Source organism: Lepisosteus platostomus, chromosome 6 (genome assembly GCF_059453375.1).
Source record: "Lepisosteus platostomus isolate fLepPlt1 chromosome 6, fLepPlt1.hap1, whole genome shotgun sequence".
In the NCBI taxonomy this organism is placed as follows: domain Eukaryota; kingdom Metazoa; phylum Chordata; class Actinopteri; order Semionotiformes; family Lepisosteidae; genus Lepisosteus; species Lepisosteus platostomus.
The window spans coordinates 5,230,360-5,252,773 of NC_142616.1; the positions used below are offsets into that span (position 1 = coordinate 5,230,360).

At 46.9% G+C, this 22,414-nt stretch overlaps 1 protein-coding gene across 4 annotated transcripts in view; it reads left to right on the forward strand.

The window, feature by feature from the left end:
• LOC148659711 (ovochymase-like) overlaps positions 1 to 19,771 on the forward strand; it is a 78,192-nt gene extending 58,421 nt beyond the window's left edge. The window contains exons 1-25 of one of the 4 annotated variants that reach the window (XM_088637401.1): positions 156 to 328; positions 466 to 737; positions 1,351 to 1,508; positions 2,167 to 2,419; positions 2,503 to 2,665; positions 2,833 to 3,104; positions 3,781 to 3,938; positions 4,462 to 4,714; positions 4,801 to 4,963; positions 5,094 to 5,365; positions 6,255 to 6,412; positions 6,813 to 7,065; positions 7,179 to 7,347; positions 7,739 to 8,007; positions 8,881 to 9,038; positions 9,850 to 10,126; positions 10,219 to 10,381; positions 14,985 to 15,253; positions 16,398 to 16,543; positions 17,215 to 17,509; positions 17,611 to 17,773; positions 17,861 to 18,132; positions 18,358 to 18,497; positions 18,629 to 18,881; positions 19,471 to 19,771. In XM_088637401.1, the coding sequence (XP_088493527.1) occupies positions 201 to 328; positions 466 to 737; positions 1,351 to 1,508; positions 2,167 to 2,419; positions 2,503 to 2,665; positions 2,833 to 3,104; positions 3,781 to 3,938; positions 4,462 to 4,714; positions 4,801 to 4,963; positions 5,094 to 5,365; positions 6,255 to 6,412; positions 6,813 to 7,065; positions 7,179 to 7,347; positions 7,739 to 8,007; positions 8,881 to 9,038; positions 9,850 to 10,126; positions 10,219 to 10,381; positions 14,985 to 15,253; positions 16,398 to 16,543; positions 17,215 to 17,509; positions 17,611 to 17,773; positions 17,861 to 18,132; positions 18,358 to 18,497; positions 18,629 to 18,881; positions 19,471 to 19,475 (5,082 nt within the window). In that variant the 5' untranslated portion in view covers positions 156 to 200 and the 3' untranslated portion in view covers positions 19,476 to 19,771. Of the gene's footprint in view, positions 1 to 155; positions 329 to 465; positions 738 to 1,350; positions 1,509 to 2,166; positions 2,420 to 2,502; positions 2,666 to 2,832; positions 3,105 to 3,780; positions 3,939 to 4,461; positions 4,715 to 4,800; positions 4,964 to 5,093; positions 5,366 to 6,254; positions 6,413 to 6,812; positions 7,066 to 7,178; positions 7,348 to 7,738; positions 8,008 to 8,880; positions 9,039 to 9,849; positions 10,127 to 10,218; positions 10,382 to 14,984; positions 15,254 to 16,397; positions 16,544 to 17,214; positions 17,510 to 17,610; positions 17,774 to 17,860; positions 18,133 to 18,357; positions 18,498 to 18,628; positions 18,882 to 19,470 lie in introns of those variants that run through there. The other 3 variants (XM_088637402.1, XM_088637403.1, XM_088637404.1) reach the window with 3 other exon arrangements.
• The last annotated feature ends 2,643 nt before the right edge of the window (positions 19,772 to 22,414 follow it).

Genomic DNA, 22,414 nt, shown 5'->3' on the forward strand with positions numbered 1-22,414 from the left:
GCACAGACCCTGACAGCGGTTTTAACTGTAGCTCTCTTAGTGTTACTGCTGTAGCACCGAGCGGTAGGTGACACTTCCATAAAACCACTGAGAAACTGAGACATTAGTTTCTGCTCAGTTCACTTGAGGGTGTCCTCTCTCATCTGTTTCTCTGTCCATGTCCTGCAGAGTGTGGGCAAGCCCCACGGAGCACCAGGATCATGGGGGGGGTGTCTGCCCCAGAGGGGTATTGGCCCTGGTTGGCCAGTCTGCATTATTCTTATCACATGTGTGGAGGATCCCTGATCAACCATCAGTGGGTCTTAACAGCTGCCCAGTGTGTCTTCAGGTAAGATAAATTTGATTTTTTCCTGATTTTCATGGTTTAAGTTGAGATCTGCATTACGAGTGAGATTTACTGCATTATGTTTGCTGTTGCAGGGTAACCAATATCTTAGACATAGTTCTGCTCATCTCTTTCTACAGGACCAGTGATCTCAGTCAGTGGACAGTGTATCTGGGCCGGCAGACACAATACGGCTCTAACCCTCATGAAGTGTCCAGGAAGGTCAGACAGATCGTCCTGCACCCTCACTTTGACTACTGGACTTTGAACAACGATATCGCCCTGCTGAAGCTGAGCAGCCCTGTCTCCTTCACCAGCTACATCCAGCCCATCTGTCTGGCCGACAGTAGCAGCTCCTTCCTCAATGGCACCAGCTGCTGGGTCGCAGGCTGGGGAAACATTTATGAGGGTGGTGAGTGTAGTTCAGTGCTGTTCACATAACCCCTTCCTGGAAACAGCATCATTGTTGAGGTATTAATTACTTTGGGCATCAGCCACAGCTGAGGTGTGGGATCTGGGCGGTAGATGAGTCTGAACAAAAGGGAAGATGTTTTTTTCCTTATTCTTCAGTGTGTGGGACGCGTTGAGGAGCTGATCACATCAGAGTTTGCTAGTTTTGCTGAAGTACGGGATATTGATCGGTAAAAGTTCAAAGAGAGAGGATCAATCTTGTGTGCACTGTGGACTTCAGATCTTAAGAGTTAAAAAGACAGGGCATATTCCACAGTTTCCTAGCTGAAGTAGAGCTCAGAAAAAGAAAAATAATAGAATGATGAACAGGATTATCATGCTGGGCTACACTTAAACTTGTGAATTACGACAGTAAAACTGGCATCCTGGTGTATCATTGTCATGTAGAAAGAGAATCAAGAACCCCATGACTATCACCTCCCTGGGAGCAGTGTTCCCAGTGGCAAGACACTGTTGGGCAGGTTGTGACACAGATGCCTGGAAGATCCTCTGCTGGCCTGAGAGAAGGACCTCAGCCCCCAGTCCTGGGACTGACAGTGTCTCTTCTCTTCCAGGCTCCCTGCCATATCCTCAGACCTTACAGGAGCTCCAGGTGTCCATCATGGGGAGCAGACAGTGCGACTGTCTGAACGCAGAGGTCTTTGGACCAAACAGCACCACTGACAACCTGTTCTGTGCTGGAGTCCAGGAGGGGAGCAAGGACACCTGCCAGGTACACACACTCCTGCTTTCATTAAGACCCTGGGAATTATCTTTAGTGTTTCGAGCACTTGTGGCTCTTCAGTGTGGATATTATTTAATGCAGCACTTTTTCATTCCCCTGCCTGAGGGGTGCTGTTGAATTCTTGAGATAAAAATCTTCTTAATCTTCTAAAGATAAAATCATTTTTATTTCAGCTTTCAAATCATTCAAATTGCTTTTTTAAACTTGATCCTGTGGTTTTTTTAATCATTTTTAAAAGTGCTTTCTTTCTCCTTATGTAGATTAGATCTCCAGTGTAGATTCTGAGACCACTGTTACCTTATGTTGCTCTGCCTGAAAGTACAATACAGAATTACTCACTATCAGTCTCAGTAAGCCATATCTCACTCATTTCAGGTTCATTATTGTCACAGGCTCATGCAGTAGTTTCTAGATCTTGCAATTTATTCCTAATACTCCTGCTTTAACACAAAATGCAGTTTAGTCAACCTGCTCTTATAAACCTCCATCTTTCTATCTGTGATATCTGTCTGTCTGTCTGACTCTCTGCAGCTTGCAAAGCATGTAGCATGTTGAAAGTCTTTACCTGTCTCTGTAATAACACATTAAATTAACAATTAAACAGGAAGCTGGTCTGTGCATTAATGATTCCTTTTGATTTCTCCAGAGAGACTCAGGAGGTCCCCTTGTCTGCAAGCAGGGCTCTGCTTGGGTTCAGGCTGGTATTGTGAGAGCTGAGCTGGACTGTCCCCAGCCCAGTCTCCCAGGTGTTTACCTCAAGGTCTCCCAGCACCAGGACTGGATTACCCAGCAGGTTGGGTTGGCCACTCCGGGCTTCGTAACGTTCACTTCCAATGGCACCGACCCTGACAGCAGCTTCACCTGCGCTCCAGTGAACGTCACTCCAATCGCACCCAATGGTAGGTAACGGTTTGCTTTAAAGAAATTGAATAGTTTGCTTGTACTCAACTCCAGTGATCTTATGTCTGTCCTGTTCCTCCAGAGTGTGGAAAGGCTCCCCTCAGTCCCAGGATTGTGGGAGGTGACTCTGCTCCAGAGGGCTCCTGGCCCTGGCAGGCCAGCCTGTATTACAATGGGCAACACACATGTGGAGGGTCTCTGATCAACCAGCAGTGGGTTTTGACAGCTGCACGCTGTTTCTACAGGTGCTTAGATCATCAAGACTCCTTTCCTGGTTTGAATTAGATTTGATCTCTTTTGATGGTGAAAGATCTTAAATCACTCTGAACAAGTGTAATTTTGGACTGCAGGTAAGGAACTCTGTGTTAGGGGTTAACACATAACCGCACGTAACTGTGACCTCTCTCTGCAGGAACATTGAGGCCAGGCTGTGGACAGTGTACCTGGGCAGGAGGAGTCTGATGATTTATAAACCCACCGAGATTTCCAGAAGAGTCGCCCGGATCTTCCCACACCCAGACTTCAACTACCAGACTCTGAACAACGACATCGCCCTGGTGAGACTGCGCAGCCCTGTGTCCTTCACCAGCTACATCCAGCCCATCTGTCTGGCCGACAGCAGCAGCTCCTTCCAAACTGGGACCAGCTGCTGGGTCACTGGCTGGGGAAATTTAGATGAGTTTGGTGAGTTTGTATATGTCCCTTGGTTAAAACACAGGAACCCCGTAGTTGCTGAAATGTATATATACTAGATATTGTAGGTTGAATTTTTGAGTTTCTGAACAACGGTACACGAGGAGTGAGGGTAAATGGATTTCAATCACAATTTAATAGTGTTGGGTCTCCTCAGGGCTGTGTCCTATCTGTATAGAAATAGCATATTCTGTACTCTCTATGCATTCTTTATACTGGCAACAGAAGAGGTCTTTTTGGAGGAAAGATACTGTACATCATACGTTTGCTAATCTTTCGCAATCAGTATCCTCCAAGATGTAGATACTGATCATCGTCCTGAGGTGTTACTTTTTTTAATTGTATAATAAGTCCTTTCTTCACCTTAATGTGTCAAAACCAGAGATACGTTCATTGAATTTACAAAGCACCTATTGCTAAACCAACAGTCATTCAGGAGCAGGAAACTGAAATCTTGGCACTACTATGATATTTCAATTTATTACAAATTAACAATTGAGGAAAATACAGATGTCATATACCAAAAGAGTCAGCAATGCTTGTTTTTCCAGATCAACCTCTGCTCTTTTAATGGATCGAACAAGTTTGTCTCAGGCATCCTCCTAAAAAGAAACTGAGTTTTGATCTCAGAGGAAAACCACCGGGCTGGATCTCTCTTGTCTTTCAGTGTCCCTGCCATATCCCCAGACCCTGCAGGAGGTCCAGGTACCCATCATGGGGAACAGGCAGTGCAACTGTCTGAACGATGAGGCCTTGGGACCAAAGAACATCACTGACAACATGATCTGTGCTGGAGTGCTGGAGGGAAGGAAAGACTTCTGTCAGGTTCAAATTATAGTGCTATATCTACAATTTTACATGATGTCATTCTCCTGCCACCTCCTCACTACAGACTGAAGACCCTTTAATATTGCAGTCTGTCTGTACTAACCCGTCTCTCTCAGTGCAGTGTTAATGTACTGGAGTGTCCTATAAGTGTCTGTATTAACCCCTCTCTCTCAGTGCAGTGTTAATGTACTGGAGTGTCCAGTCAGTGTGTCTGTATTAACCCCTCTCTCTCTCAGTGCAGTGTTAATGTACTGTAGTGTCCAGTCAGTGTGTCTGTATTAACCCCTCTCTCTCAGTGCAGTGTTAATGTACTGGAGTGTCCAGTCAGTGTGTGTGTATTAACCCCTCTTTCTCAGCGCAGTGTTAATGTACTGGAGTGTCCAATCAGTATGTCTGTATTAACCCCTATCTCTCAGTGCAGTGTTAATGTACTGTAGTGTCCAGTCTGTGTGTCTGTATTAACCCCTCTCTCTCAACGCAGTGTTTATGTCTTTATTGATCTGTCTCTCTATTTATTCAGGGAGATACAGGCGGTCCTCTGGTCTGTAAGCAGGGATCTTCCTGGGTTCAGGCTGGTGTTGTCAGTTTCACTGAGAGCTGTGCCAGTACCACTCTCCCGGGAGTGTATACCAGAGTATCCCAGTTCCAAAACTGGATTAACCAGCTGGTTGGATTGGCCAGTCCAGGCTTCGTGACCTTCACCTCTAGCGGCACAGACCCTGACAGCAGTTTTATCTGCAGCTCATTCAATGTGACTCCTGTAGTATCCAGTGGTGGGTATCAATTACCTGTTCGCAAAATTCAGAGGTTTGCTGTATTCAGACACTCAACAGCTGAGGACTGTGTTCCCTTTCTGCAGAGTGTGGGCGGGCGCCTCTCAGTACCAGGATCATGCAGGGTGACGCTGCCCCAGATGGGTACTGGCCCTGGCAAGTTAACCTGTATTATTATGGACAACATGTGTGTGGAGGGTCTCTGATCAACCACCAGTGGGCGCTGACAGCTGCACACTGCATCTACAGGTAACTTGACCAGTTAAAGCGTTTCATGAATTTAATGGTGCATGGATGAACTGTTAAATTATGGTGGCCCTGCACTCTCAGGGATGGTATTTCTCTATTTTCTGACATCTTGCCTGTCTTTCTCATACAGCTACAGTGGTATCAGTTTCTACCGAGTGTATCTGGGCAGGTTGACACAGGTGGCCTCTAACCCACATGAAGTGTCTAGAAGGGTCAGCCAGATCATCATACACCCTAACTTTGATTCTTGGAGTCTGAACAACGACATCGCCCTGCTGAAGCTGAGCAGCCCTGTCAACTTCACCAGCTACATCCAGCCCATCTGTCTGGCTGACAACAGCAGCTCCTTCCACACTGGGACCAGCTGCTGGGTTGCAGGCTGGGGAAACACAGATGAACAAAGTGAGTGTAACCCCTCAATATTTGTTAAAAACCTACAACACTCTGTTTAAGGTTTATATAAACAGCACAGACTTCACAGAAATCTTCTCTCTCGCAATTTTAGCTTCTTCACTTTTACACAGATTATTTGCACTTTTACTGGTGTTTTATTGTATAAAATTTTAATTACATGATACATGGTGATCTCTTGTAAAACAGCATCCATGGTGATCTGTGTAAGCATTTAGGAACAAGTAAAAGGTTTATTCCATGTTGAAAAGAGAAGAGAGAAAACACAATGTTTTGGCTGAGAAGCCTTCTCCGGGTGTGAGCTCTTTTTATTACACTACAACAGTCCTGTTACAATAGGGGCTACAGTCCCAGTACAGTACAACAGTCCTGTTACAATAGGGGCTACAGTCCCAGTACAGTACAACAGTCCTGTTGCAATAGGAGCGACAGTCCCAGTACAGTACAACAGCCTGTTTCAATAGGAGCTACAGTCCCAGTGCAGTACAACAGCCTTTTACAATACAGGACAACAGACCTGTAACATTACAGGAAAAAGTAATGGGTTTATTTCATGCTAAAAAGAGAAGAAAGAAAACACAACGTTTCTGCTGTGGTGTGACACCCGAAGAAGGCTCCATAGCTGAAACGTTGTGTTTTCTTTCTTCTCTCTTTAGCACGGATAAAACCTATTACTTGTTCCTTTACAGACTATGCATGCTGACGCAGCTACCCACCTATGTAAGCATTTATATACATATACAGTAATTCTATATGCAAATATAAGTATCTGATATAACAGCTGTGGTTCATTAGAAACTGGCTTTCATCACAATTACAGATTTGTATAACAATCACCAGGGAGACCCGTGGAGGTCTGACAGCCCCTCTTGTATTTCAGCTGCTCTGTCAGGGAACCGGACGCTCCTGGAGGTCCAGCTGCCCATCATTGGGAACAGGCAGTGTGGGTGTGACATCGACCCCGTTTACGGACCAAAAGCCGTGAATAAAAACATGATCTGTGCTGGAGAGCTGGAGGGGAGGAAGGACGTCTGCATGGTACCAACTCTTCCTTTGTCTTTTACACTGCTCTTTCCCTGTGCCCCTCTGGTAGACTTCAGTATTGAAGAGTGCTGTATTCAGCCATCACATTGTTATATGCTCCTGTCTTTAGTGTCCAGTCAGTGAGTCTGTATTAACCCCCCTCTCTCTCAGTGCAGTGTTAATGTACTGGACTGTCCAGTCAGTGTGTCTGTATTAACCCCTCTCTCTCAGTGCAGTGTTAATGTACTGGAGTGTCCAGTCAGTGTGTCTGTATTAACCCCTCTCTCTCAGTGCAGTGTTAATGTACTGGAGTCTCCAGTCAGTGTGTCTGTATTAACCCCTCTCTCTCAGTGCAGTGTTAATGTAATGGAGTGTTCAGTCAGTGTGTCTGTATTAAGACTGTGTCTCTCTCCAGGGAGATGGAGGAGGTCCCTTGATCTGTAAGCAGGGCTCTTCCTGGGTTCAGGCTGGAATCGTGAGTTTTGAGAAGGGCTGTATCAGTTCCAGTATTCCTGGAGTGTATACCAGGGTGTCGCAGTACAAAGACTGGATTAAAGTTCAGGTGGGATTGGCCTCTCCGGGCTTTGTGACCTTCACTTCCACTGGCCCGGACCCGGACAGCAACTTCACCTGCTCTCCATTCAACGCGACTCCAATAGCTCCCAGTGGTAGGTGATGGTGTAGTCAAGTAACTGACTCACTATAGACTAATACCGGCGTACTAGTTTTAGAGTAAACAGGTAGCCACGACTATTCTTGTCTCTCTGTCCTGTTCCTCCAGAGTGTGGGCGGGCGTCCCTCAATACAAGGATTGTGGGGGGTGTCTCTGCCCCAGAAGGGTACTGGCCCTGGCAGGTCAGCATACATTACTATGGGCAACATAGGTGTGGAGGATCTCTGATCAACCACCAGTGGGTCCTGACTTCTGCCAGGTGTTTGAACTGGTACTGGTAAGTATGTGAAGTTTTTATTGGTCTTTGGGACTGTCAGTGGCATTTATGAAACATCTGCTTGTAGCCCTGAACCAAACACGTACTGACTTTTTTCAGATTACTGGAAGAACAATTCTATTAATTGGACCAATTAAAGATCTTTCAGAACTATACTTCAGCAGTGTGAACACAGCTCCAGTGTTCAGAACTAGCATTTAACAATGACATAAGAAGTCACTTTCCCAGCCCTCGGTGGAGTGTCCTGCACCAAGAGAGACTGATCTCAGTATTTGTAGAAGTCTATAGAGAAAATTAGGTCAATGATCTAGCTGCAGCGTTTAGAATTCATGCAGGATCACAAATTATTTTATACCATTTTCTGCTAGCAATTTCCCTCATCTTTCTCCAGGTATGATCTCAGTCAAGTGACAGTGTATCTGGGCCGGCAGAGACAGGTGGGCTCTAACCCCCACGAAGTGTCCAGGAAGGTGTCACAGTTCATTTTGCACCCTGAATCTTACTATTCGAATTTGGAGAACAACATCGCTCTGGTGAAACTGAGCAGCCCCGTCACCTTCACTGCTTACATCCAGCCCATCTGTCTGGCAGAAAACAGCAGCTCCTTCTTCACTGGGACCAGCTGCTGGGTCGCAGGCTGGGGATACACTGGCGGAAACTGTGAGTTTATCTCCTTGATTAAAAGTCTACTTGACTGATGTGCTTGTTACAGTATGTCCTCCTCAAACACATAGTGTCTTGCACTTGCAGCGTGTGAAAAGATGATAGGTCTGTGTTTCTGCAGTGACTCAACTGATCAAAATGTTCTTCCAAGCACAGGCTGGGCTCTGTGACTGTGGCTCCCAGCAGCTGTCGACTCAGTTCACTGAGTGTCATTGACCTAGGGTAGGATGGGTCAGCACGGTGTTTCTCGGGTCCTGGTGACATTGGGGAGGAAGCAACAACCTGCACTCAAATGGGCAGGCCAGAATACTTTCTCATTCTCCCTGTGTGTAGTTGTAGGGTTTGTAGTTGTGAGCAGATATAAGCTTTTCCAGTATTCTGTGTTATTGTGTGATAACTGGATGCTTCACAATATCTCTAAAATTTTTAAAGCACGACTGAGATGTTCTAAATAAATGTGGTAATCCTGTGGTATGTTAAACTTTATTGAGTGAGATCCCAAAAGGAAATATTAGTTTTGTCACATTCAACTCATGACATTTAACAGAAATTCAAGAGGAGGTCAAATTCTAGTCTTGTACTCCCTCCACCTCAACTTCACTCTTACAGCTGTCTCCCTGCTTCATTCCTGCAAGTGAGGGAGGTTTTTAAAGCACTGATCTTACCAGAGATAATGCAAAAACTAAAAAGTACACTATCCCTTTATATGCCATTGTCTCAGTTCATCATTATAAGAATTAGAATGAACAGCTGCTGGGATACTGTTACTATTAGACTGGGAAGGTGGGAGATGCCTTCAAGAAGGAAGAATTGGGTAATAGCAATCAGCCATCAATCTCACACACTGTTTGGGATTCTCTTGTCTTCCAGCACCTCTGTCTGGGAACCAGACCCTCCAGGAGGTCCAGCTGCCTATCATTGGGAACGGAGAGTGTGGCTGTTCCAGCAGCCTAACCTATGGAAGGAACGTTGTCACTGACCGCATGATCTGTGCTGGAGTGCTGGGAGACAGGAAGGGCCCCTGCTATGTACGAACACTTGCTGCTCCTTGTGTTTTCCATCATCTTATTCCTCCCCTCCTCTGTTCCTCTTTTCCTGTTTCTAATTCAGGGCGTGTCCCAATCCTCACACTGTGCCATAAGCCCTTCCTCCAAGACCGCCCTTGTATGATGTAGTGTGAGTGTGGATTTCAAGTGTGTGAGTCTTCACCGTTATAAACAGGGTAATGGGACACCCTTGGGTAAAGTCTCTTGCTGGTCACACGAGTCAAAATCCTGTCCATTGATGCTACTTAAGCTTTGCACTTCTAAATATTGTACATTTAATCTAATCTGTCCCAGTACAGAAACAACAGTATGAGGAACATAGCATAATGGAATTTGTTTTTTTGTAAATGAGTTTTAAATCAGTAAAAATAAATACATTTACTAACACTAATTCTAACTCCACTCCTGAGGAATTGGGGGTGATTCCCTTCAGGGGAGTCCACTGATGCAGACTTCAGAGAAGGGAGTGTTAAGGGCCCATTGGGGGCGCTCCTGAGCACTCTTGTGAAACACAAATATAGAAATGGGGCACCCAGAGCCCTTGCTAACTTGAGCAGGAACGTGCACATGAAGGAAGCAAGACTGTGAGTGTGGGTATTGTCACACGGCCTCGCTGAAGTTCCAGTGTTGTGGGACCATCAATCTTCATCTTGTCCTTCTTCTCAGAGACTCTCAGTCTCTCTATTAAAGCATTCTGACAGTGCGTCTTCACCCCTGACTCTCTCCCTGCATGTTCATACACCGTAGTAAGTGAGTAAGTGTGTAATAACCTGCCTATATTTCTCTCTCTCAGGGAGATTCAGGGGGTCCACTGGTCTGTAAGCAGGGCTCTGCCTGGGTACAAGCTGGTATTGTGAGCTATGAATGTTACCAGTCCAGTTTTCCCTGGATTTACACCAAAGTCTCCCGGTACCAGAAGTGGATTAATGGAGTGGTGGGGTCGGCTTCTTCTCCAGGCTATGTGACCTTCACATCCAGTGGCACAGACTCTGACAATTATAACTGTAGTCTGTTCTCTACAACGACACCTCCACCAAACAGTACACTGCCAACTACCTTAACACCACCTGGTAGGTCACAGCTTGATTCATCTGTTCATAAAATACCAGACTCAGACATCATTAGATCACTTATCTTTCCTGTTGTCGTCTTGTTCCTCCAGTCTGTGGACAGGCTGTCCTCAACACCAGGATCGTTGGGGGCCAGTCTGCCCAGCCAGGGTCCTGGCCCTGGCAGGCCAGTCTGCGTCTGAATGGGGCTCACACATGTGGGGGGACCCTCATCAACAGCCAGTGGGTGCTGACTGCAGCACACTGCTTTTCAGGGTAGGAAAGAAACAGGACCCCCTCTGTCAGGGCTGACAGGAACAGCAGATTGTGATGACTGTGGACTGAGTGGGAAAAGTACAGACTGGAAAAATGCTGATGAACTCTTAAAGTGTCAGAGTAAATCTGACTTACAGAGTTTCATGATTATAAGTGATGAATTAGCTCTATATCTCTTCCTGCACTGTCCATTCACTGTTATGTCCCCAAAATGGCTCAGTCTGGGGGCAAATGGGGACTAACAGATGAGTCAGGGTTAATAAGACGCGAATACAAACAACAGGATGTAGGATGGGGAAAACGCTAAGGTAAAAAAAAAACACAGGGGTAAAGTGAACGAAAAACAAACAACTCCTGCACTGACTATCACCCCAATACCCGCTAAACCCGATTCCTGAAGAAAAAAGGTGGCAAAGCCAAAGAAAAGTCTTCCGCAAGCTACCTTACTACACTAAACTGAGCTGTAACAGAAAACTAAATAACACACAGGAGCCACAACAATCCCAATCCCCTCACAGGCAAATAGACAAACCCGACAGATCTCACGTTTACCAAAAACTACAAACCAGAAATTCACCGTTGTTTATTCCACACTTCTCTTCACAGGACGTCCCGTAGCGGCATTTAAAACTGTTACTCTCTCTCTCATTATTCTCAGTCTTGGCTTCAGTTCTTTCAGTCTTCTGCATTTCATCCTGCCTGGACTTCAGATCTCTGATTCTAATGTTGTTAGATGTCATAAATGACCTGTTCTTTTTACCACAGAACAAAACAAAAACTACAACCTATTTATCTGCTACTTAACCTCTTTAACACACATCTGAAGAAGGCACCACAGCCGAAACATTACAAACATTACTTTCAGCACGGAATTAAACCTTAGCTGTTTTTTTCCCCAAAATGCAACTATACTACAAAAAATGCAGTTGTATAAAAATTCACACAGCTGTAGATTTAGTAACCTACGTAAAATTAATTTGATTTTTAATTGTGCACTTTCTGTGACTAAGTAGTACATTTAGTGCCTGTGTAGACCTCCAGGGTGCAGAACATGTAAATGATGTGCGTTAATTATGTGTAGCTTCTTCAAACTCCACTCTTCTCATTGCGTACAGTCTATACATTTCGTGCTACCTGCACGTCACACTCTTCTCTATGTTATGTTAATCAACATTTTCCAGGTGTTTATCCAGTCCTGAATTTTATCTACATCTTTCTGATCTTCCCCTGCAGCTTCTCTATTGTTTTCTTACTATATCAGGTTTCTAAATGAGAAGATCAGTGGTCCTGATATGAGCCCTTGCAGCACCCCATTAATTGCATCATCCCAAGATAATAATAAATGTTCAGAATGTATCTGAACGTAATAATGAGTACAAACAAGCAATTTCCTTTGACCTACCATGCTTACAGTATATGGTGGCCCAAAGCTAACCGATCAAGGATTTTTTTTCAGTAAAAGAGATACTGCTTTCTGAGCAGCAGTTTCCACATGCTTGCCACCCTCGATTGGAAGAACCGTCCACTGCTCTAGGAGGCTGATCTGGTAACGCAGATACTCAATTCGCTCTTCATAACTCATAGCAGTGCCTCGAATCCTTGCTTCACTGCTTCACTGCTGAACTAGAGATGCCCGCTGTCACGGTCGCAAACCCCTCCTCTTAAGGGCACTCCAGCCCTTCCTTGTTTTTCCACTCATCTCCAGCACCTGCTCCCTGTTCCAGCCCCCTTTTCAGTTCCCCCTTAAAAGCCAGACGCTGCCGCTATTCCAGGCTCTGCATTGGTTCCCGTACCAGGTGAGCCCGGGACCTGGAAGTGCCTGGTCCCGTCAAGGTTTTAGTTCCTGTCCCTGTTCCTGTTCCCGTTTCCCCTGCCGGTCCCGACCCGGTTCTGGTTTTAATCGTCTGTCTTGGATAGATCACCTGGCTTTGGACTTTTGCCCCGTTTTGGATTTCCCTTTGGACTCATCCCTGGATCGTTTGCCTCGGCCACACCTCCCCCGACCACCAGCACTCCATGGGCACGCCCCCCTGTTCTCATTCCCGTCTCCTGCATGCCTTTTTCTCTGTGATTTCTTCCCTTATCCCTGGATTGAGTCGTCTTCATAGGGTCCGGAAAGAAAGCTATGCTGACACCCACACCTCTCAGGGCTGTGTGGTGTCCTCATGAACGGCCCCCATAATCTCTCCGGTTCACTGCTGCAGAAATGTTCTTTATCTACCGCGCAGCTGTACGGGACACCTGGAGTTATTCTGGCTGCAGGTTCTGGAGATGTAATATCCTTCTGCGGTGCAGTATCCTAAGTGAGCTGTAATTTGACAGGGTTCAAGTAGGGGGCTATGTCAGCATGTGCAGGCTACAAAAAGGAAAATGGTAAATGTTCATTCCACACCGAGAGGTAAAGAAACACAGGACGAAAGCTCCAGAGCTGGAACGTTTTGTTTCTTTTCTTTACCTTCTGGCATGGAATGAACCTTTTCCTGTTCTTTTCCTTTAACACATTGCATTCTCTTCACTTTCCTTCCTTTCCTTGAAATGTGCCTCTTCTCATGGCCAGCCCTCATACTCCACTGCACGTTTATATCGATGATGTAGTTCGCACCCCCATCCATGTGCCATCCTGCACGGGGCTAATATCTGCATGTATTATTACATTGCTTGTCTAAATTCTAAATCCGTGTGTGTTCATTGGTGGTGCAGTGGTTAGGAGTGCTTGGCTGTGCTGCCTTGCAGCTCTGGGTTCAATTCCAGACCTGGCATGGCTACTTTTCTTCCGCAGTCCAAAGACATGCTGGTACTGTAGGTTAATTGACGTCTGGGAAAACTGGCCCTGGTGTGAGGGTGTGTGTCTGTGTGTGGCCTGTGATGGAGTGGCGTCCTGTCCAGGGTGTGTGAGAGTGTGTGTCTGTGTGTAGCCTGTGATGGACTGGCATCCTGTCCAGGGTGTGTGTGTGTGTGTGTGTGTGTGTGTGTGTGTGTGTGTGTCTGTGTGTGTATGGCTTGTGATGGACTGGCGTCCTGTCCAGGGTGTCTGTCTGTGCCCTGTGATGGACTAGGGTCCTGTCTAGGGTATGTGAGTGTGTCTGTGTGTGTCTAGTGATGGACTGGCGTCCTGTCCATAGTGTGTGTGTGTGTGTGTGTGTGCCCTATGATGGACAGGAGTCCTGTCCAGGGTGTACCCTGCCTTGCGCCCTTTGCTTGTTGGGATGGGCTGTGGCTGTGAAAATGGATGAATGTTTGTCCATTCTGGCACTTAAGCATTTTGCTTCTTCCATAGCGCTTGCATCCAGCATTCGTGCCGTTTGTATACAACTCGCTGACTTAGTACATATTATCTCCGTGTTATGGGTGACACAGGTTTAAATCTGCTCCAGGATCAGGTGTTTTAAGTCCCCCTGCTCACCTCACTGAGTGAGCTGCAGCCTCCAGCCTTTCGTCCCCGAATGAGCTGGGATTCCCTCCACCTGCTGCATTTTCCTGTCCTTTTGGATTTTTCCACTCCTGTAGTCGCCTTATCGGCGTAAGCTCGCCAGCCCCTTTTACCACCGGCAGAGTTCCCACTCATACTTCCCAAACTGTTCCATGACTTTTCCATAACTTCTTTTCCTGCATAATTTACATCTCGCACCTCCTGGGTTTTCATCTTTTTTGGAGCCATACCTTGTATTTTCCATCTGCTAACCAGAGGTCACTGAAAACACCCTTACCGGGCATTCTGACCCGGGCGGACAGCTAGCTCACGGCTCACTGTAAAATTCCCACGAGAGGGTCTGGCGCCACGCTATCCCGTGTCATGTTAGCAACGGCAATGCCGTCGCCTCTTTTTAAAACTTTGCCAACCAAGTTAAATGATGCAGCCGTGATCATTTTGGGTCAATTAAGACACACTTCCATGGCTTCTCCAAAACTTCATGGGTATTTGATCTTTTTTCAAAACTTTTCCAGGTCTGGAAAAATGACATTTCATTTTCCATAGCTTGTCCAGGGTTTCCAGGACTGCGCCGGTTACTTTTGCTGAGGGAATCAGCCTGAAAGCTGACGGCCGGTTCTTTTTCCTTTCCACACCTCTCCTGCGGTCCCCTGTCTGCATCGGCTCGCCAGTCCCCTCTAGTGCCTACAGGGAGTATTCGCCTCGAGGCAGACAGTTTCATTGCTTTCCCCCCTGCTGTTTACCAGGCACTTTCTACTTCTCTCTGCTTCTCGTTAACAGCTTATCCCTTCTTCTGTTGCTCACATCTGCCTTCATCAATCTCCCAAACAGCCTGGACCCGTTTCTGTCATTCCGTCCGAAGATCCCTGAGGCTGCTCCGATACCCCGATACTCCCCAATGCTCCGATACCTCGCGCTTGGAGCTCAGCTCTCTTTTCCCCTCGGCTCTGATTCTCGGGGACTGCAGCATAACACATGCATCGCAGTTTTCAACTTCAGGATTCAGCTTGTACGTAGAATTGAGGGATATCCCTTCGGGAGATCTGATCCATATCGTATCCTATCACAATCGCCCCAGTGACATTTCGTTGATTGTATCAGAATAACACAAGTGAATTCATGGTCGTGCTCTTGGTACTTATTTCTGTGCGAGTAACCTCTCTCTTATTCCAGGTATGTTGGTACCACTCTGTGGAGAGTGTATCTGGGCAGGCAGAGACAGGTGGGCTCCAACCCCAATGAAGTGGTCAGGCGGGTCCAGAAGATCACCATGCACCCCAGCTACAATTGGGCATTTGAGAACGACATCGCTCTGGTGATGCTGGACAGCCCCGTCTCCTTCACAGACTACATCCAGCCCATCTGTCTGGCTGACAACAGCAGCTCCTTCCTCAATGGCACCAGCTGCTGGGTCACTGGCTGGGGCTACACAGCAGGAGATGGTGTGTATTCTAATGACATACTGTACAGTACTCACTGTGATGGGGCAGCTCTGAGTTTTAATAATAATAATTCCTTACACCCATATTGTGCTCTTCTGGAGACGCCACTCAAAGCGCTTTACAGGTAATGGGGACTCCCCTCGAACCCCACCAGTGTGTCCCCCCACCTAGGTGATGCTCCAGTCTGCTCACACACAGCTGCTCTCAGTGGGGAGGAGAGCAGAGTGATGAAGCCAGTTCAGAGATGGGGATTATTAGGAGTCCATGATGGGTAAAGACCCTGGGGAAATCTGGCCAGGACACCGGGGTGACACCCCTACTCTTTTCAATAAAAAAACCCTGGGATTTTTAATGACCAAAGAGAGTCTGGACCTCTCATCTTACGTCTCATCTAAAAGATGGCACCTTTATACAGTAGAGTGTCCCCATCAATATACTGGGGCATTAGGACCCACACGGACCTCAGACCTGCTTAGCTTCAGTGGGTTGCCAGTTGTGAGTTGCAAAGTGATATGGCTGCTGCTGTAGTGAGGCATTCGTGCATGAGATTATTCTGGCGCCCCCCTTCCCCCAACCCCCCCCCCCCCCCCCCCGGAGTTTGTCAGTGTCTCATCTGCATACAGTCACTTCATGTTTGTCTTCCTTCAGCTCTTCCCCCGTGCTAGTGTCCACAAACTGTCGTGCTTCCTCTTCGCACTGTAGCTGACCAGGTGTGTTTCTGATCACCACTAGTATTGTAGCTGGAATACTAGTAGCATCTGCAAGACATGCACAATTCAGGATTGAAAGAGCAGTCTGAAGTCAGATCGATGAACTGACTGATGTGCTTCAAAAGCTATACTACCATCATAAAAGCACATCACGTCTACCTAGCAGGTAGTGCTAATAACCACCTTTATCATAATCAGAATGGCAGGAGAAAAAGTGACCTTGGCTTTTCCAAAATGTTTTACAGGCAGCGCTGACTCAGAAATCGCAAAGCCATTGAAAACTGACTTGAACTCTCTGCTCTGACATGCATGAAACAGTTGTTCTTAGGATACAGCAGTCTGTTCTGGGGAACCTGCAACCTTCTTCTTCCTAACCCTCAAGGTCAAAGGAGTTGTTCTTAAGACTAACTGTGGGAGCCTCTCGTCTCTTGCAGGCTCTTTGCCAGAACAAGGTGCCCTACAGGAGGTGCAGATGCCAGTGATTGGAAACCAGGAGTGCAGCTGCCTGAACTCTGAATACAACATCACCAGTAACATGATCTGCGCTGGACTGAGACAGGGGGGAAAAGACTCCTGCCAGGTAGCACAGGCAAAGCCTGACTGCCTCTGAGATTCTGTCCTCTCTTCTGCTTCTTACTCTTTCAGAATTGGCGTGATATTTAAATGGTAAAATATGTGTATACGAGTCTGCATTAGTTTTAATTAAGCCTATACAGTATTAGTGTTGTGAGGAGTGTCTGAGGGATCTGTATGAGGGTCTGTATTCATTTTTCTGTGTGAGGAGTGTCTCTGGGTCTATATTGGGGTCTGTATTCATCTCTCTGTGTGAGGAGTGTATTAGGGTCTGCATTCATCTCTCTGTGTGAGGAGTGTCTGTGGGATCTGTATGAGAGTCTGTATAAATCTCTCTGTGTGAGGAGTGTCTCATGAGTCGGGTCTGTTTTAGGGTCTGTTTTGATGGTGGTGAGTTAGGTGTGACTTTGGGGGTATATAATAGGGTCTGATTTAATGTCTTTGTATAGCATGAGTTTATTAGGGTTTTTGTTATTCTGCTCCTTGTTATGTGTATCTGTTCACTTAAGAATTTCTTTCAGTTTAATTTACAACAAGGAAACATTAAAGTAAAGCCTTTTCACGTTTAACTGCTTCTTGTGTGTCTGGAAAGTATGTGTCTGTATAAGTTTTCAATTAAGATGTGTCTGCATATTCATAAATAAAGGGTAGTGCAAAATATGCTTGTTCTCCTTCTAGGGAGATGGAGGGGGACCCCTGGTCTGCAAGCAGGGCTCTTCCTGGATTCAGGCTGGTGTTGTAGGTTTCGGAGAGGGTTGTGCCCAGCCCAGTCTCCCAAGGGTGTACACCAGGGTGTCCCAGTACAAGGACTGGATTAATGAGCAGGTTGGGTCGGCCAGTGTGGGCTTTGTGACCTTCACTTCCAATGGCACAGACCCTGACAGCAGTTTTAATTGCATGCCGAACATTACTACCAAAGCACCTGTGACCACCCCTCCTTTTACACCAGCAGCACCTGTCATAATACCAGTCGGTAAGTGACAATCCACTCCCACTGTTCATCCGTCAGGCTTGTTTGACTTCCGTAAGTAGCAGATGACTACTTCCCTTTATGTCTCTGCCCAATTCCTCCAGTGTGTGGCTGGGCAGTTCTCAGCAGCAGGAGTGTGGGGGACCACTCTGTCCAGGAGGGGTACTGGCCCTGGCAGGCTAGTCTGCACCTGAGCAAGAGACACATGTGTGGAGGGTCTCTGATCAACAATCAGTGGGTGCTGACAGCCGCTAACTGCTTCCAAAGGTAGGCAGTAACACGGACCCCATCTTTCAATTAAAGAAGTGATGGGGGGGCTGTGAATTCTGACAATCATGATCCCTCTCTCTTCAGCTCCACTTTTGTCCGTCAGTGGACAGTATACCTGGGCAGGCTAACACAGGTGGGCCCTAACCCCACTGAAGTGTCCAGAGGGGTCCACCGGATCGTCGTGCACCCACACTACAACTCCCAGTCCAGGAACAATGACATCGCCCTGCTGAGATTGAGCAGTCCCGTCACCTTCACCAGCTACATCCAGCCCGTCTGTCTGGCCGACAAGAGCAGCTCCTTCTACAACGGGACCAACTGCTGGGTCACCGGCTGGGGGACCGCAGCCGATGGAGGTAGCGCACTCTTCCAGGGCCATCTGCCTGGCCCTTGCGGTCAACTGCACACGCACTGCTGGTGATCCATGAGACTTCTTTAAGATTCCTCAACGTCATGAATAAGTCAGGAGACACATGAGCCTGGGTTCTTTTACAAAGGGTGCAAGGGTGCAAACCCCTGTGGAAGTGTCGGGACGGGGGTTTTGCAAGAGTGAACAACAGGTCTTGTCTTGCCCTTCCCAGGGAACCAGAACCTGCAGGACGTGCAGCTGCCCGTCATTGGGAACAGGCAGTGCGGGTGCCTGAACGATGTGGCGCTCGGAGCGAACAGCGTCACTGCCAACATGATCTGTGCCGGAGCGCTGCAGGCAGCCACCTGTCATGTAAATTGTCATGCAATTGCTTGTCCTCCTCTTTCATCTCTGTCCTCACCTGCTCCTCGCTCACTGATGATTACCGGCAGCGCACTTCAGCCTCTTTGCTGACGGCGCTGTGTCTCCATTTCTCTGGACAGGGAGAATCGGGGGGGCCCCTGGTCTGCAAGCAGGACTTCTTCTGGGTCCAAGCTGGCGTAGTGAGTGTCGGAGAGGGCTGTGTCCGTCCCAACCTCCCCGGGGTGTACACCAGGGTGTCCCAGTACCAGGACTGGATTTCCGAACAGGTTGGGTCGGCCACTCCGGGCTTTGTGCCTTACACTTCGAGAGGCACGGACGCCGACAGCAAGTTCACTTGCAGCACGACACCCTCGGCAACGGCGGCATCCACCAGTGAGTAAAACCACCATGCTGGGGAGAGCATATCCTAGGGTCAGGAGGACCTGCACTGGGGAGTCCCAGTGGTGGAATATGAACAGACAACCTAATCACAACGTTGGGACGACATGTGGAAAAGTGTTGTGACAGTGTAACACTTCAGCTCAGTCATTGTTATTCAGTAACTCCTGACACCAGTGTGGAGGACAGGGCTGCAGTTCGCATTTCTGACAGCGACCAAGCTTCTGTAGGGCTCCCTGTACACGGGAAGTACCAAATTTACATGAAAACAGATTTATTGTAAAAGAACAAGTAATAGGTTTATTCAGGTGTGAGAAAGACAGGGCTCACACCTGAAGAAGGCTCCACGGCCAAAACGTTGTGTTTTCTTTCTTCTTTTTTCAGCATGGAATAAACCTATTACTTGTTCCTTTGCAGCCTACGCATGCTGACACAGCTACCCACCTGAACTACTTTAATGCAAAAGGTTTTGTTCCAGGAAATATGCCCCCTAGTGGTGTAGGTTAATACCACACCATAGTGTAACCTTCAGCACTTCTTAAGTGCGATCACCTAAACCCTCTTCTTTTCTTACCCCTTTCAGATTAATGGTGGCTGATCGTCCACCTGCCCTCCGGATAGACGCCAGATTCCTCTGTGACTGTTCTGTACCCTGCTCTCATGGGCAAGACTTCCTCTTGACTCCTGCTCATGCCAGTAGGATGCTGCTACTTCACTGAAAGAGCTTTATCTTAATATAAAAACATTGTATTTCTACTGGTAATTGGAGTACAATAATGGAACTAATCAGTATCTAAAATCTGAAATCACACAGTATATATTTATGTTGAAATGTATATGGGTGTATCAGTTGTAATTAAAAAATGTTATACTGCAATAGAAAACATGTATAAGATGTCAAGTTTATTTTTATTAATCTTTGTAAATTGTTTGAATTGAGGTAAATCTTGTATGATTGTCAGATTGTCACAGCTAAGCACACTGTCTAAACAGAATCACTGCTCAGACTGGCACTGGTGCACAGCAGACCAGTCAGACAGGAACACTACTGCACCATTTTGATCATCTTGATCCAAATGAGCAAAATCATTTCCAACATCATTGGACATACAAGCTAGTCTTCGTGTACTCAATTGTGTCTGTGTGTAGCTGCAAGAGGTTCTTCTAGTCTGAGTCAATGTTTCATTAGACACGTATTTGTTTACCTCTATCAGTGGTAAACAGTTCTACAGTATTACACAATGCATGTACACCAGTAATTGTAACCAGTTTGTTCACCAATATACACTATCTAGACCCATAACAAGTACCTTAGAATGCTGAATGCTTTGCAGAACATAAATCTGCAAACGAGATGCCACTCAGGCTTGGTCTCCTGTCTGGTTTTTTCAGAAAGTAATTTTTCTAAGGATCTTATGTACTTGTGACAGGGAACAGGGTATACTGCAAGTCACCTGGAGAAGGGAGTCTGCTAAGCACATAATAATAACTGAGCTTCAACAACATAGCCAGGTAGCTTGTGCCAGACTCCCACAACACTTTGTGTAAAAAAGTGCCCCCTGTTCACAGTGTGGACTCAAAACATAAAGATAAAGCAAGCGGAAGGCACTGCAAAGATATTCAAGTTCAAAAGAATGTAGAATTGCTGCATTTCTTGCTGTAAATTGAGATTGAGCTCCAGAACAAGGGGTTAAAGGTCAAGAGTCCAGAAAAAGCTGTCTTGGTACAACCAATCAGTCTACAATTGCAGGGTTAAGGGATGGGCACTGTGAACGTCTCACAGCCTTTTGAGACTTTTGTCAAAGAAGAAAGAAAACGAGCAAGTGAAGAACTCCAGTGCTTAGGACCAAACCAGCAATACAGCCCTCTTCCTGTCCAGTCAAGTCCTGAGCTTCTTGGATTATAGACTGCAGACTTACAAAGCAAAATAAAATGGATCACCAACTAACCCAGCTTCTTCCCACAAAGCACAGGGTAGCTGAGCTACAGTTGTTGATCCGGTAGTTTGTGCTGAGAGTTCAGCCGTAGGATCCCTGTTTTGTCTGGGTTTGATTTGCTGAAACTGTTGACAGTTGGTGTGGGCCGAACTCTCTCCGAGTGAAGAGTGCAGTCACATCTGGCTGGGCAGGATGGGCTGCATGGATCCAGAAAAAGTATGTTTTTACAATTTCTGCATCATCTGCGGGATGAGCTAAGGACCTGCCTCTCATCCTAGCGTTATTCCACATCAGCAGGGTCCACTTGTCGGCATGCCCATCTCTATTTGGTGGCTTGAATCAAATCTTTGAGCTGACGTTGCCATTGCGACCAAGAATACTTCCAACTGGCGCGTCGCTCTGGTGATGTACCGGGGGGAGGAGAACAAAGTAATGTAGCCAATTCACAGAGGGGGATTATTAGGAGGCATGGGAAATTTGGCCAGGACACCGGGGTTACACCCCTACTCTTTTCGAGAAACACCCTGGGATGTTTAATGACCACAGAGAGTCAGGACCTCGGTTTTACGTCTCATCCGAAAGACGGCGCTTGTTTACAGTATAGTGTCCCCGTCACTATACTGGGGCATTAGGACCCACATGGACCACAAGGTGTGCGCCCCCTGCTGGCCTCACTGACACCTCTTCCAGCAGCAACCTTAGTTTTTCCCAGGAGGTCTCTCATCCAGGTACTGACCAGGCTCACACCTGCTGAGCTTCAGTGGGTTGCCAATTGTAAGTTGCAGGGTGACATGGCTGCTGGCAGCTAAGGACCTGCCTACAATTCTCAATCTGTTGCCTGACCTGACTTTCGGGGTGGAGAGACCCTGGGGTTAGGGCCTCCTTTGCTTCAGGATAGGCAGGGGGTGGGTGAATTGTGCAGTTGCCTAGGTGACAAAGGGACGCTGGAAACGCTGTGAACTGCGGGTGTCTGCACCTCGGCTGATGGGCAGCTACGGAAACTGTCCCGCACTCCTTTGTTTTAAAATCCTGGAGTTACCAGTACGGGAAAGTTCCTTTCTGTACGTTAAAAGGGCAAAATTAGTTCTCTCTTGTACACCATGGTGTCGACCTTGGTCACTCACGCTACGGTTTCACGAGTAGACTCCTGTCAGACAGGCAACGTGAGGGATTTTCCCACAACTGCATTTCAGAGGAGAAATCAGAATACTGAATGAAACAGCCTGGAAGATGCAGGGAAATCCCTATGTGCTGCAGAACAAGAACTATAGATGTGCCAGTATGTGTTTCTGTGCGTGGGCGTCGGTAAGCGCATTTGTCTCTCTCTGTACATGTTGCCATATTTGTGGTAACTCCACCCTGCCCAGCTAATCCATATTGGTCAAAACCGCACAATTTATCTGGCCAGAGTCTGAGAAAAGGAAGAGGCGTTAAAAAAGTTTTAGCTCTCTTTTTGATGTCTGTTGCAGACAGTAACACTTTCTGTATTTGATCATTTGTGGGGTTTTCTCAGTTGAGGAAATAGATTTAGCAGTGGACCTCTGTTTTCATCCATCCCGTTGTGGTGAAAACAAAAGAGCAGGAAGTTCC